The sequence below is a fragment of the Amia ocellicauda genome, chromosome 6 (genome assembly GCF_036373705.1).
Source record: "Amia ocellicauda isolate fAmiCal2 chromosome 6, fAmiCal2.hap1, whole genome shotgun sequence".
In the NCBI taxonomy this organism is placed as follows: Eukaryota; Metazoa; Chordata; class Actinopteri; order Amiiformes; family Amiidae; genus Amia; species Amia ocellicauda.
The window spans coordinates 39,986,041-40,003,036 of NC_089855.1; the positions used below are offsets into that span (position 1 = coordinate 39,986,041).

Below are 16,996 nucleotides of genomic sequence, written 5' to 3' on the forward strand. Positions count from 1 at the left end.
GACAGTGGCAGGAGATCCTGCCTATTCTCCATGTGAAACCAGGCCAGGAAACTCGGCCTAAGATGGAATATTTATGATTTCTTCTTCTTCTCCTTCTTAATGTAGCATAGTTTTATAAGTAGTACAATTTTTCAAAAGCATGACATCATACAGTCAAATAAAATCAGTGCACAATACAATTAAGATCAACAGACGTCCTGTGTATTTATGAGCAAGGGTCTCAAACATGACGTGTCTCCACGGAAGTTTGTTTTTATTTATTTTTGTTTGTGTGTTTTGCTTTTGGTTTTGCACCTCAGCCACCGACATTCTTATTAGCTCTATTCTAAGCAGGCCGACGCGACTCACTCTACTTCAGCAAACTTCGCCTTTAAGCGCACTGCTTAAGCATAGTTACGGACTCACGATTGCGTCTTAGCTAACCAATCTCCCCCCTTACCCCTCCTCCCGGCTGCTCTTCTTTAAACTCCCACCCCCTTATTCACATATAAGGGCAACACGACCATCCCTCAAAGGGGGCGTGTAGGCGGATAATAGAAACACAGGCGAGTTCCCAGAGCAAAACAACACACTGCACCAGTCCGTGTTTTCAAAGCCACCCTGCCGTGCGGCGCTGACAACCTGGGATACAACCGATCAGATTCAAGGAAGTTTGAAGGCGACTTTTGCTGCAGTATTGGCCAGTAGCGTCGCACTGTATTAGGGCGGCAGGACAGGACTCTTAATAGACAATTCTCAATACGTTGAACTGGGGAGAGCGCCGTTAGCTTAGAGCCATACAGTTGTACTAACGGGTCATTCGATTAAGAACGTATGAATTTATATATTTTATTATTTTTAAGGTAGTTATTTATTCGTTTTCTTCAGTTGTGTTCTGTGTCCTTAGTTGGTGCATTTATAAGACTTTCCAAGGGGGGTCTCGTTGTTCTTGCCACGCTCATAACGACGTATTTGTTAGTTATTATTATTATTATTATTATTATTATTATTATTATTATAAATAAATGACTTCTCCAGCAAAGACATACTACGGAACATTGAACATCATCGTCGAAGATACCGGGGAAGCTATTTTATCCATTGAAAAAAGCGTAACTGGATAGCATACTTTCTGATCATATAATCATTAAACATTTTCTTAATAGGAGTTTCTTCACTTGGAATCTTCCAGCGCACCTAAAGGAATATTATTTATTTTGTATACATATATACACACAAAAATATTCTATTACTAGACTTTGAATGGGATAAGTCTATCACACGCACAGACTCTGCAACGGGAATATGTCATCGTCCTCCTAACCGAAAAGTGTTTGTGACCTTTTCTTTGTGTGAAGTTTAAATCTTTGGGGAGTCCCCCCCACCCCCCTGTATTTAATTTAACATTTTTGGGGCGCTACCTGAGAATAAACCTCTTGTAAGAACGGGACTTATTTATCTGTGGTTTCTACTACAATGGGCTTTAGATAGACTGTGGCGTCTCACTGGGATCTCGGGAACTCCCGTCTGCCTGGACCCACGGTGTTTTGTGAAATAACCCCCTGGAACTGAGATCACAACCGAGTGCGAACAGTTTGCGGATAAATCCTGGGAGACTGCTGCGGACCCGACCCCGATCCACTACTCTCACGACTCCTCCTGCTCCGTCCTGTGGCGCCCCTCTGACCGCCGCTGTCCCCCGGGCGCAGTGCTGAGCTCAGTGCGGCGGCTCTCTGATGCTCAGCCTACCGCCGGGGTCTGGAAGCTGCGCGGCACCATGCGCTCTTGGGCTCTGCTAGTGGCGGTGGCGGTGCGCCTGCTGCTCGTCAGCGCCGAGGTGAGGCACGGGTTCTGTCCCTCTTCTCTGTGTGAACATGTGGCTGGCTGTGCGTGTGTTTCTGAAGCGTGTCCGTCTTTCTGTCCGTTTCTCGCGATTTGTTCTCATTCTCTTCTCTTTCTTTGTCCACCATTCAGTATTTTTTAAATGTATTTCTTATCCAGTGTTCCTCTGCCAAAGTGGAATTTTCTTCCAGCTGGCTTATTTTCCTACCCCGATATTTTCTGCCACTTTCTTGTCCGTCTACCTTTCTCTCTTCCACCCCTTTCAGCTCTGCCCCTCGGCACATGGTAATGGGTGTGTGTGGGCCTTGGAAGAAATACATAGACGAGCACTCTCTCACACACACACACACACACACACACACACACATATACATATAAATCCTACTGGCATTAGAGTTCTGGATTTCAGGTAGAATTGCAGATACAGGCAGAATCCCTTCGAGTTGATGCAAAACATCCACCTATCTACCATCAACTGAATAAATTGTGTAAGTTATCCTAATAGGTATGCACGTATGTCTGTCAGACTGAGAGAGCGCCAGGTGCAAATCGCTAGAATAATCCTACGGTACTTAGAATAGAATATATATATATATATATATATATATATATATAAAACATCTGCAAGCTACCACTATTGTGTGGTATAGTATTGTTACGGAATGTACAAACCTCTTGGGCTATATTTCACTGTGCTGCTGACAGCATAATTCCGGTGCTAATTGCCACCAGTGTGCTAACTGCGGCAGCTCTCGTGTCGCGTCCCGAACCCCCCCGCGTACTGCACACACGAGCCAACAGACTGTGTAACAATAACAACGTGCTCAAACACACTCCACGTTTAATGGGGAGACGGCGCGCTGTCAAGTATCCTGACGCCTATTCTCCTCCCTTGACACACACACACACACACACACACACACACACACACTCTTTATCCCTTCTCTCAGGCCTTCTTATATAACGGAGTTGCTGCAGAATCTGTAATACAGGAATACAGTAATCTGGGACAAATTCCAAAGACGTTGGTCCGACCCTGGTTGCAGTCAGTATGTGTATGTTTGTTTATAGGGGATTCTGGCGGGGTTTGTAGAGGATTTTGTCCCCAGACGCTGACCATACAAACAGCAGGCTCCAGACACCCATCGAAAGTTAATAGGTCCTTACTGACTGGCAGACTGACCACACCTGTGCTGTCTACTGTCACTGACCACAGTTCAATGTATTCTTTGGACTGGTTCCCTATAAGAGAATTCCATTATGTTACACTGTATCTGCTGTTGGGATCTACTACTACTACTACTACTACTACTACTACTACTATTATAATTATTATTATTATTAATAATAATAATAATAATACATGTTTTTATCTTAAGCAACTGACTTACTTACTAATTATAACTGGACTCTACTGACTGTATTGCTGTTGGAGAGTCACTTGAGAGTCTGGACTTGACTGGACTGGTGCAGAGTCAGTGACTGGACTGGACTGGACTGCTGCAGAGTCACTGACTGGGCTTGTCATCTTTAGGGTTACTGACTGGAATGCAACTGAAAACTGCAGACTCAATAAACTGGATTCTGTGGAGTGAGTGAGTGAGAATGAGAAATTGCATGACACTGACAGTGGTCAGAAAGGAGAGGAGGGTGATGGTAAAAGCAAAGGAAAGTAAAAGATGACGCTCCCTGTTGGACTGAGATAGATGGGGGATTACCTACCTGGTTTCCCCTATATTTAATCCACCTGGCACTACATGTCTGTGGGAGAGTGACGGCACAGAGACCACTAACTCCTTCTCCCTCTCGTCTCTCATCTCTCTCCCTGACTCTTTTACTGCACTGGATAATTGCCAGATCAAGCTGTAAGACATTGCTCAAAGGCCTGTGAGAAACCTCCTCCTCTCCTCCTATTCAGACTCCCCTGTTCACTTGGAATCCAAATAAACTTTTTTACTCTGTCTATCCAACCAAGTACTCTAGTGTAACATATCAATATAATACATTTTAATATTATTATTTTAGCACTGACTCCAGTTTGTCCCCTATACTAAACAATACTATACTATACTCCACACAGTGCTGGCTTGGTCTTGGCCCTGAAAATCAAACACAAATAGTGCTTAGGAAAACATACACACACTTGCACACTCAAACACACTCACATTCACATTCATGCACATGGACACACACACATATTTACAGGGAGTTGAGTGAATTAGACCAAATGAGCACATAATGGTTCCCAATTAACTAATTAAGAGCTCAGAGTGGAATTACTAGGGGAAGGGTTGGGAAGGGGGGGTGCTGGCAGGCTGGTAGGCCGTGGAATGCATGTGCTCTCAGACAGAGTGGTAATTATCTGTCATTACAGCTCACCTCTCTCCCCTCAATCTCATGCACTTGACATTCCTGAGTTCTGTGCTGCATGCAGCCCCCAGCAAAGGACACAGGGTAGAGAGGGAGGAGGGGAGAGGGAGAGATTGACAGAGAGGGAGAGAGAGAGTCCGGGGGTGGGGGGTGCTTGAGTGTGAGAGTGGATGGGTGTGTGTCACTGACTGATACACTGACTGACTGATATGCTGACTGAAAAGGAAGAAGAAAAGAAAAAGAAAAAGAAAAACAGACAGAGTGTACCTGTGTGTGGTCTGAGCATCTTACCTCTTTATCGTGGCTGTTCTATCTCTGTTCAGTTTATGGGAATCCTGGGGGAACAGAGGGATCTTGTTAAATTATAGCAACAGGTGTCACATACAGTCTGGTTATCAGCATAAGGAAGGGGGGGGTGTGCGGCATATAAATCCTGAACAAGTACAGGCACTGTGTCTCAGGGGTGGGGTGGAGGGGGGCTAGGGGGCCCATGGGAGTTAGTGGAGCTGCCAGGGGGAGTACTGCTTGTAATTTATATATTACTTTAGTCCCCACAGTGCAGTCTGGACTGTAGTATAGTATAGTATATGGGCCAGACTGGAGCCAGTGCTGTGTGTACTATAGTATAGTATAGTATAGTATAGTATAGTATAGTATAGTATAGTATAGGGGCCCAGACTGGAGTCAGTGCTGTGTGGCTCCAGTCTTTGCCCCTATACTACTACTATTATTATTATTATTATTATTATTATTATTTATTTATTAGGACATGCCCTTATCCAGGGCGATACTATACTATACTATACTATACTATAGTCCATACAGCACTAGCTCCAGTCTGGAGAGAGAGTCAGGCTGTGGTTTGGAGAGGAGTCAGTTCCTGTATTGATGCTTTTGTTGTCAAAGGGGTTGTTTGTCGTTGTTGTGGTGACGAGGAGGGGTTTCCTGTACCTCTTGCATCACGAGCTGCGATTGATATGGTGGCTGACAGGAAGTCCACCTACAGGAGACTCGTTGCTTAGAAGCTTTTCAGTAACAGACAGACAGGCCCAGTGTTCAGGATCAGGCCATGGGAACAATAAATACACAAGTTATGCATTTAACATCTCTCTCTCTCTCTCTCTCTCTCTCAGGGGGAGCCTCTGCCCCTGTCCCTGGTGCAGCTGGTGAGGAGCAGCTCAATCGGTTCCATAGAGGACTTGCAGCGCCTCCTGCTGACTGACTCCGTAGGTAAATCTGTACTGACACACTGGGGCACTGACACACTCATTAAGATGCAATGAGATACAATGACACACACTGACATGCTTACACAGGATTAGTAGTGTCATGTCTACACTGCCATTTGATCAGGATAAACTTTCAGCTACCACAGGGGTCTTCGCATGCACACTAGCAAGTCCAGGCTTCATTCTATGCATATATTAATTTAGTCCTTTACAACACAGAGCTATATAAAAAACTGTCGCTTTATCTCATTATGAATTATTCTAAGAAGTAAAACCAACGCACTTGAATATTGTTTATATTATATATTTTTGCTTACATCAAATAACAAGCCATTTAATGTTAATTTAAACAATATTTTATTTATAATAAGGGAAGTAGGGAAGTGTTCTCTTATCTGCTCCATTGATGCGAAGGGTGTTTGTCTGCCACCGCAGTACATGCCGGAACTTGAGCCGGTCAAGCATCAGAAATGGCAGTGTAAACGCACCTACAGTGAGGGAAAAAAGTATTTGATCCCCTGCTGATTTTGTACGTTTGCCCACTGACAAAGAAATTATCAGTCTATAATTTTAATGGTAGGTGTATTTTAACAGTGAGAGACAGAATAACAACAAAAAAATCCAGAAAAACGCATGTTAATGAGTGAAATAAGTATTTGACCCCTTCGACTTAGTACTTGGTGGCAAAACCCTTGTTGGCAATCACAGAGGTCAGACGTTTCTTGTAGTTGGCCACCAGGTTGCACACATCTCAGGAGGGATTTTGTCCCACTCCTCTTTGCAGATCCTCTCCAAGTCATTAAGGTTTCGAGGCTGACGTTTGGCAACTCGAACCTTCAGCTCCCTCTACAGATTTTCTATGGGATTAAGGTCTGGAGACTGGCTAGGCCACTCCAGGACCTTAATGTGCTTCTTCTTGAGCCACTCCTTTGTTGCCTTGGCTGTGTGTTTTGGGTCATTGTCATGCTGGAATACCCATCCACGACCCATTTTCAATGCCCTGGCTGAGGAAAGGAGGTTCTCACCCAAGATTTGAAGGTACATGGCCCCGTTCATCGTCCCTTTGATGCGGTGGGGATGGTGTTCTTGGGGTCATAGGCAGCATTCCCCCTCCTCCAAACACGGCGAGTTGGGTTGATGCCAAAGAGCTCGATTTTGGTCTCATCTGACCACAACACTTTCACCCAGTTCTCCTCTGAATCATTCAGATGTTCATTGGCAAACTTCAGACGGGCCTGTACATGTGCTTTCTTGAGCAGGGGAACCTTGCGGGCACTGCAGGATTTCAGTCCTTCATGGCGTAGTGTGTTACCAATTGTTTTCTTGGTGACTATGGTCCCAGCTGCCTTGAGATCATTAACAAGATCCTCCCCTGTAGTTCTGGGCTGATTCCTCACCGTTCTCATGATCATTGAAACTCCACGAGGTGAGACCTTGCATGGAGCCCCAGACCGAGGGAGACTGACAGTTATTTTGTGTTTCTTCCATTTGTGAATAATCGCACCAACTGTTGTCACCTTCTCACCAAGCTGCTTGGCGATGGTCTTGTAGCCCATTCCAGCCTTGTGTAGGTCTACAATCTTGTCCCTGACATCCTTGGACAGCTCTTTGCTCTTTGGCCATGGTGGAGAGTTTGGAATCTGATTGATTGATTGCTTCTGTGGACAGGTGTCTTTTATACAGGTAACGAGCTGAGATTAGGAGCTCTCCCTTTAAGAGAGTGCTCATAATCTCAGCTCGTTACCTGTATAAAAGACACCTGGGAGCCAGAAATCTTGCTGATTGATAGGGGATCAAATACTTATTTCCCTCATTAACATGCAAATCAATTTATAACTTTTTTGAAATGCGTTTTTCTGGATTTTTTTGTTGTTATTCTGTCTCTCACTGTTAAAATACACCTACCATTACAATTATAGACTGATCATTTCTTTGTCAGTGGGCAAACGTACAAAATCAGCAGGGGATCAAATACTTTTTTCCCTGACTGTATTGACACACTGAGACACACTTACACACTACCCAGTCCAGTCCTCCCAGTCTGCCCAGTCCAGTCCTCCCAGCCTGGCTCTGAGCTCAAGGCTACAGCCCCAGACAAGGTCACAGCATTGTTCTGCAGACTGTATATACTGCTGCACCACACCCTCACTCGCACAATAGGAACATATTGTCTGCTTCAATTGAGCCCTGGAGTCCAGAGGCACATAGTCTCTCTCTCTCTCACACACACACACACACACACACACACACGCACACACACACATTTTCCATCACGCACACACAGTCTCTCACACACACACAAACACACATTCTCTCTCACATACACACATACACACTCATACGCACTCACACACGCACTCACTGTTCTGCTCACTTCATAAATCAGCGGTTTAAAAATAGTACTGATTGTTCCTCTACAACAATTTCCTTTGTATTCAGAAACAATGTTTAATTTTTGGAATGGGACACACACCTACACACAGACATACACACACACACTTGTGTGTGTATGCACCAACACACTCTCACACATACTGACACACACATACATACACAGTCACGCACACACACAGTCACACTCACCCACACATGGTAATACATTATTCCGTGAGACTCAAATGATCGAGGGGGGAGAGTGCAGTGAGACAGTGAGAGATGGAAAAGAGAGAGGGAGGGAGGCTGTATGGGATTGTGGTTAGAATGTCAAAATTAATGGGTGAGAGAGAGAAAGAGAGGAGGCGAGAAAAGAAACAGGGAAGGGGCAGAGAGTTATGGAAACAGGGAGGGAGAGAGAGTGTGATTGAGGCATTTAATTAAAGAGGCTTTTGGGAGTTTTGGCAGGACTGGACATTACTAATGTGGATTTGCCTGGACTAAACTGATCTGGACTAGAGGACTGCAGTGTGACACCCTGGCTGCAGGAGTCATTGTATCTCATCTCTGTCTCTCTTTCTTACACTCTCAGAGGAGGACACAGACAGCCTATCCAACAACTCTTTCAGCCGCCTGCCTCGGAGTCTAGGTGAGTCTCTCCATCCCTCTTTTTCTCCCTCCTCCTCTCTTGCTCACCCAATACTTTTCCTCTCTCTCTAAGCCCCTTCTCTCTCTCTCTCTCCTTCATTTCACTCTCTCCCTGAAACCTTCTTTAACTCTCTCTCATTCTCTCAACCCCCTCACTCTCTCTCAGACTTAGAGCCCCAACCTGCAGTGCAGGCGCAGTGTAAGGTGCGGACGGAGGTGCTCTCTGTCACACGGGGCATGGTGGACCGCAGCCACGCCCATTTCCTGGTGTGGCCACCTTGTGTGGAGGTACAACGCTGCTCCGGCTGCTGCACCTCCCGGTCCCAGCAGTGCCTGCCTACTGCCACCCTCACACGCCACCTACAGGTCAGTCACAGTGTGTGTTTGAGTGAAAGGGTATCATGTATATGTGTGCTCTGTGTGTATCTTCAGTGCAGTAAGCACTCTGTGTGTATGTTCAGTGCAGTAAGCGCTCTGTGTGCATGTTCAGTGTAGTAAGTACTCTGTGTGTGTGTGTGTGTGTATGTTCAGTGCAGTAAGCGCTCTATGTGTATATTCAGTGCAGTAAGTGCTCTGTGTATATATTCAGTGCAGTAAGCACTGTGTGTGTGTGTGTTCAGCGCAGTAAGCGCTCCGTGTGTATGTTCAGTGCAGTAAGCACTCTGTGTGTATGTGTATGTTCAGTTCAGTAAATGCTCTGTTCCCCTGTGTGCTCAGGTGATGAAGATTGAGTACGTGAACAGGCGCACACGCTACAATAAGGCCGTGGTGGTGGTGGAGGACCACACGGCCTGTCGATGCGAGCCCATCACTTCCCTCACCGCCCACCCCAGGGTCCCCCCACGGGAGCCCCCGAAAGAGACCCCTGGGGACCCCTACTCTCAACAACAGCACAGACAGACACAGGAGGAAGAGGAGCAGAAACAAAAACAGCAACTGAAACAGCAGGAGGAGAAATGTAAACAGCAACACGAGGAGGAGCACAACTGCAAACAGCAACTGCAACAGCAACACAACCTGAAGCTACACAACCAACAGCAACAAGGGCGGATTCACCCAGCGCAGTCGACACAAGAGAAACAGCAACTTCATGTACAGCAACAAGCACAGTTAGCAGAAGAGCAACAGCAACATAATATGCAACATCAGCAACAGCACCACAACCAGAGTCACCACCCACAGCACACAGAGACACAGCAACAGCACCACAACAACCAGAGTCACCACCCACAACACACAGAGACACAGCAACAGCACCACAACCAGACCCACCACCCACAGCACACAGAGACACAGCAACATCACCACAACCAGAGCCACCACCCACAGAACACAGAGACACAGCAACAGCACCACAACCAGACTCACCACCCACAGCACACAGAGACACAGCAAAAGCACCACAACCAGAGCCACCACCCACAGAACACAGAGCAACAGCAATATCACACAGAGACACAGCAACAGTCATACAACCAAAGCCACCACCTACAGCAATATCACACAGAGAAACAACAACATAATCTGGAACATCAGCAACAGCACCACAACCAGAGCCGCCATGCAGAGCACACAGAGACACAGCAACATCAAACAGAGACATTGCAACAGCGACACAACCAGAGTCACCACCCACAGCACACAGAGATGCAGCAACAGCACCACAACCAGAGTCACCACCCACAGCACACAGAGCAACAGCACCACAACCAGAGTCACCACCCACAGCACACAGAGAAACAGCAACATAATCTGCAACAACAGCAACAACCACAGATCCACCAACCTACAACCCAAAAGCCAGGTAACCCCCCACCCCCATGTCTTGCATGAGTCTGTCTCTCTACTTTTCTGTCTGACTCTGTTCTCTCTGTTTTTCCATCTGTCAGTGTCTGCCTATTTCTCTCTCTCTCTCTGTCTGTGTCTGTCAACCTGTATACTTATTTTCCTGTCTCCCTCTCTGTCTATGTCTTTATCATTCTGTGTGTGTTTACCTGTTTATATCAGTCATCATTTATGCATATCTTTCTCTTTCTGTCTTTCTCTTTCAGTGACAGCTTCCCCCCTCGCCCGATCAACAGCGCCCCCCATGACCCCCCCACCCCCCCGGCAACGCCTCCGACGCCCCAACAAGAAGAGGAAGCCCAGGAAATACAAACACAGCCTGAGCAAAGCTGCACTGAGAGCAATGCTGGTGTAGAGAAAGAGACAGAGATATGGTGAGACTAGGAGACACAGAGAGGGTGGCAGAGGGAGTGTGAGAGAGATGGCGTTACTGGGAGTGAGGGAGAGGGAAAGGGAGTGGGAGGGGGAATGAAGCTGGAAGAGAGGGAATGTGTGTCAGTTACTGTGGGTGCATGTGTGTGTGTTGGTGGGTCTCTCTGTCAGTCCCTGTGCCTCACTATGTCTAGGTCTTTTAATATTAGATCGCCATTTCAACTAAGTCATCTTTCTCTCTCTTTTGCAGGGTCTTGCACGTACAGCACCACGTGGCACATTTGCACAGGGGTCTTTCAATCCCTACGGGCGTCCAGAGTTGCCTGAGACGTCTAAAATGGATGCCAACAAGGGAGAGACATATGACAATCGTAATATGACTATTGTTAATATTATTATTATTATTGTTGTTGTTCTGTACATATGTTTTTCTATCAGCAGTGGCTTTGTAAAATATATTTTTATATATTATTATTATTTTTATTAATAATAATAATATTTTTACTATAATTTTATTATTATTTTTGTAACAATTTTGTAATATAATATTATGATAATAATATTGACAACATCAATAGTAATAATAGTACTAATAGTAACTGATTTATTCTACTGGGGAAAGACTGGTAGCTTTGAAGAGCAGAAACGAAAAAGACAGAAACTGCACTAAAACACAGGAAATTCACCAAATTTAACTGGGAAACAAAAATATATTTCTCTGTGAAGGAATTACAGTGCCCAATGAACTACAAAGTCCCATCAGTCACTGCAGTAGAGCATACATGCTCCCTTGCTGCTGGAGTGATTGGAGGCTGGAGCACTGCAACCCTCATAAAAATGGTCCCCTACTTTTCTTGGGGAGTGTGAACCAATAAGGGGAGAGCACAAAGGGCCTCCCACTGGATTTCTTTGGACTGCAGAGACAAAGGGTGCAGAGGACTCGGGCCAGATCAAATCTTGATGGGGATCTTCTCTGGACTGGATCGAGAGACTGGGAATTTATAGGAGCATCTAGTATAACTGCAGATACTAATGTAGCACACTGGGTCTTCCATTTCCACTGCACTGCATTGCTTCATTGGTCCTCGAAAGCTACAGTACAGTACTACAGGGTCTCCAGCTCTGGTTCTGGAGAGACACAGTATAAGCCAGTACAGTAGGTTCTCCAGTCCTGGTCCTGGAGAGACACTGTAGAGTACGGCAGTAGTGTTGATACTACAGGACTGGACTCAGCGAGGGAGGGATTCAGTCTAAAACACAGTGCAATGGGGATATTTGAATTCTGTGCATTATAATGGGTCAAGGGCCCAGAGGTGGAAGTGTACAATGTTAAATGTTGGCCCCAGCAGGGGGATTTAACATTGGCCCACAGTTCTCCCTGAATAGGCAGGAAAGTCTGGTAACGTGGTGACCAGGAGCAGGGATCTACTACTAACTTCAGGTAAAAGTCAAGTACTACTGATAACTGATACCAAATACCAATACAGATACCAATACTGCAAACTGATATCAAAGTCTCATCCTTCATGTTTTTTAATTTGTTTTTGTATTTTGTGTTGGTTACGTAATATAATTATCGCTTGCACAACAGGAAAACACTGGAGCTATACTGTTATTTTTGGGACTTCCTTCTTCAAAAGGGGCTGTGTGTGTGTGAGAATGTGTGAGTGTGTGACTGTGTGTGTGTTGGAGGGTGATGCACTGTACACCAGTAATTGATAAGACAGTTTTCTGTGCTTGTACAAAAAGAAATAATAATAAAACAAAATGGATTGCGGGCTCAGGGATGAAAAAAAAATCATTGATTTTAATCTCAGAAAGCCCAAATTATTGCTTTCAAATCCTGATTGTTGTTACTATTTATTACACTGTTTGGGGGAATACAGCCTCTTGTAAAAGCCAATGTCTAGAGAGGGTGAAGTGAAACTCTATACCGTTGCACATTTTTATTAATACATTTGCCTTCTTATGTCTGAGTAGGGGTGAAGGGGAAGGTTTTTTGTTGGGGAAGAAAAACACACCACCCATGACGGGACATTGGAGATTGTGTCGGGGGCGGGTATTTGGAACTCGAGAGTTATACTGTGGCGTTTTTCTAGCTCTGTGATTGGTGAAGGCTGACGATGCCTCCGCTCCGATTAGCTAGCAGCTTGAATGTGTGTGCGCTGAAGATCACAGGGGGAATGAAGTTAACCTCAGTAGGTCAGAAAGAACACCTGTCATTTAACTGGATAAATAAGCATATGCAACAGCATAGTGGCTTTCACATCACCCTGTATGTCTGTATAAGTGTGTATGTATGCTATATATATATATATATATATATATATATATATATATATACACACACACACACACACACACATATATTTATACACACACTCACACATATCTGGTGTACATATTCCAATGCAAAAACTGTGCTATACTATAGTTCAGTGGTTCCCAAACTTTTTTTCCACTGGTTCCTGGCTGTTTGTGGTGTTGAAGTATCACAGACCCACACAATGTAGTGCATATAAAACCCATGCGCAGGCACTCCAACAGAGGAAAAAAATTCTCTTACTGTTGAAGGGATGTTTTGGAATGTGGGTTTGAGATGAATGGGAGAGGGGGTGCAGGATGATATTGGGCTACAGCAAAGATGCCAAATAGGCTACAGACTGGTGTCTGGGAACCACTGCTATAGGAAAACAGACCAGGACAGCAGAGTAACCCTTACATAAGGAGGCACGGAAAGAAGGTATAGCTCTGTAGGATCTCTCCTATTGAGATCTCAAGTGCACAACAGACAGTTTCCACTCTGTACACACTGTATTGTATTCAACGTCTGCTCTCCTTGTGTGTGTGAACTGTATCGCTTTTCCTATTTAAATTATTTAAGGTATCAAAATGTAATTATTATTATTATTGTTATTAATGTTATTTTGTCATAATAAATTTATATAACGATACACAGGAGGGGTGTCTGTGTGTGTGAGTTTGTGAGGGTGTGTGTGTGTGCTTGAGTATGTGTGTGTTTGAGAGTGTATGTGAGAGACTGTGTGTATGAGAGAGTTTGTGAGACTGTGTGTGTAAGAGAGAGAGACAGAGTGTGTGTTTGTATCAGGGCTGTAATCCTTGTCGATGCAGTCTGCGTATTTAAAGTAAGAAGGAACTTGGGAGGGGGTGTTGTGCCTACTCACAGCTGCCTGGCAAAAACACACAGCACCTGGGCACCACATTTAACAGCAACCTGCAAGGGGGGGGGGGCGGTCTGAAAGGGGAGGCAATATTGGCCGACACTATCATCCAACATCCACACAGAGGGATATATAGTACAGACCATCTCTCAATTCATTTAAATTATTCAATTCAAATTAAGATTCTATAAGAGGAGGGAGAGGCAGGGGTGGGGGCAGGTGAGAAGGGATTGCCAAACAGATTGAATAGCAGAGGAGGAGAGCAGGACTGTGTGGGGGTATTAAGGATGCAATTGGTGTTGAATTTGTGTGATGATTTTGGATATTATGGTCTGTAAGTGATTGACTTCTGATTGCTTTTACTTATAGAAAATAGATGCTGTGGTGATTCCTGAAGATGGACAGGCATAGGGAAACACGAACATGCATTCAGACTCATCGAGAGAGATACATCCACACAGACATCCACACAGAGACACACACACACTGAAACACAGACACAAAATCACAAACACAGACAAACAGATGCATATATACACACACACACAATCCACAGTCACAAACATGCATGCACACATACAATCACCGACACAGACATACACACACAATCACAGATATAGACACACAGAAACACACAGAAACACAGACACACAATCACAAACACAGACACACAGATTCACACACATACACAATCACAAACACAGACACCATCATAGACATCACACAGGCAGTCACCCAGACACATGCACACCCATGACATGCATACAATAACACACACACACACACATCAATATTAAAACATCAGGATATTAAAATAACAGGAAAGAGCTGCTACTGAGAGATATGGATCTTATCCCATTGTCTAAGTGAGAGAGAGACAGAGAGAGAGAGTATGTTCTTCACACAAGGGTGTGTGGGGTGAGGCAGGGCTGCAACCTGAGCCCAGTACTGTTTAATATTTACATCAATGAATTGGCCAAAGTGTTGGAGCAGTCTGCATGTCCCAGCCTCACCCTCCATGATACAGAAATTAAGTTCCTGCTGTATGCACATGGTCTCTATGCACCTGGTCCTGATGTAGCAGTCCTGTCAGACCTAGGTCCTGGCAGTAAACATCAACAAAACCCAAAGTATGATATTTCAGAAAAAGAACAGACTTCAGATTAACGGCACCATGGAACACTTCCCCATACACCTATCTAGGCCTCACACTCAGCTCGACAGGAAGCTTCAACATGGTGTGCATGGGTGCAGGGCTTTCTATGCCATTAAGGGAATGAATAATATAAAAAATCCTATTAAGATTTGGCTCACAATTTGTGAATCAGTAATTCAGCCCAATGATTTCTACAGCAGAGATCTGCAATCTGCAATAATGTTCTACAATTACAAATGGAAATGCTGAACAATGCATGCAGGTCAGAATTTGGCCAATATCCCCTATTAATTAGTATTAAAAAAAGAGCAAATTAAATTCAGGTTACATTTAAAAAACTGCACCCCACACTCCTACCACCACAAGGCCCTGCAATGCCAAGACCTGAAACCAGAGAAGAGTCCCCTCAGCCAGCTGGTAAAGAAACACTGCCCTGACACACACTGACACCAACCAGCCTCAGGACAGCATCACACAAACACACACAATCATAGTAAACCAAATTATCACACAGCACAAAGACAATGACATCACCCACTGGAAAACACACAACAGCAAAGTAAACTGCAGTGCTATCGGGCCCTAAAAGACACTACACATTGGCAGAATACCTGAGTAAAATAACAAATAAAAAACACAAATATCCTGACCAAACACAGGTCTAGTGAGCACAGCCTGGCCATCGAGATCAGCTGGCATTGGAAGACCTGGCTGCCCAACTCTGAGAGGGCGAGATAGAGCTGCACTTCATTGTGAAATGTGACAAATACAAAAACACAATTTTACCCCCAAACTAAGAGAGATCTGCAAGACATGTTCAAACCTTTCAGACTCCAAAAAAGTCACAATCCTCCTAGGAGAGGAGACCATCTGCATATCACTGGCAGCCCAGTATACAGCTGCCACAGCCTGAGGGACACAATAGCCACTGAGGGGTACATTACTGTAGAAAGCCAGTGATTCTAATAGTTCATCTTTTTTGTTGAGAAAATTATTCTTTATTGCCGTTGTTATATTTTATTGTTAATGTAATAATTATTTCATTATCATTGTTACATACCGATTGAATAGTGTATTACTGATTTACTCAGTCATTGTGTAACAGACCTCAGACAGAGGGCCATGTAACAGATAATACCTAAAAAACAGGACAAATAATGAGAGACTGGAGATGTGCAGTGTGCAGATAGCCCTAATCCAGAATAAGGAACCAGAAACCTCATCCCCAAAGCAAACCTCCCGCACAACATGCAAACCCCCTCCAGTGGCGATCGCCGGTCATACATAACCTAAGTAAACCTAAGCAAAAAAGAAACGTCCCTTTTTCAGGACACTGTATTTTAAAGATAATTTTGTCAAAATCCAAATAACTTTACAGATCTTTATTGTAAAGGGTTTAAACAATGTTTTCCATGCTTGTTCAATGAACCATAAACAATTAATGAACATGGACCTGTGGAACGGTTGTTAAGACACTAACAGCTTACAGACGGTAGGCAATTAAGGTCACAGTTATAAAAACTTAGGACACTAAAGAGACCTTTCTACTGACTCTGAAAAACACCCCCAAAAAAAGGTGCCCAGGGTCCCTGCTCATCTGCATGAACGTGCCTTAGGCATGCTGCAAGGAGGCATGAGGACTGCAGATGTGGCCAGGCAATAAATTGCAATGTCCGTACTGTGAGACGCCTAAGACAGCGCTACAGGGAGACAGGAAGCTGATCGTCCTCGCAGTGGCAGATCATGTGTAACAACACCTGCACAGGATCAGTACATCCAAATATCACACCTGCAGGACAGGTACAGGATGGCAACAACAACTGCCCGAGTTACACCAGAAACGCACAATCCCTCCATCAGTGCTAAGACTGCCCACAATAGGCTGAGAGAGGCTGGACTGAGGACTTGTAGGCCTGTTGTAAGGCAGGTCATCAGACCCGACATCACCGGCATTGCTTTTCTTACAATTTGTTTATTCATGTATTCTTGTTTACTGTTGT

The 16,996-nt window shown here is 44.6% G+C and overlaps 1 protein-coding gene across 1 annotated transcript; it reads left to right on the plus strand.

Moving 5' to 3' along the window:
• The first annotated feature begins 584 nt into the window (after nt 1-584).
• Nucleotides 585-13,617, plus strand: LOC136751472 (involucrin). The gene is made up of 7 exons (XM_066707115.1): nt 585-1,816; nt 5,325-5,421; nt 8,386-8,442; nt 8,608-8,807; nt 9,159-10,245; nt 10,493-10,660; nt 10,909-13,617. Exons 1-6 carry the CDS (start codon nt 1,757-1,759, stop codon nt 10,639-10,641), a joined length of 1,650 nt encoding a protein of 549 aa, XP_066563212.1. The 5' UTR covers nt 585-1,756; the 3' UTR covers nt 10,642-10,660; nt 10,909-13,617.
• Nucleotides 13,618-16,996: the final 3,379 nt, after the last annotated feature.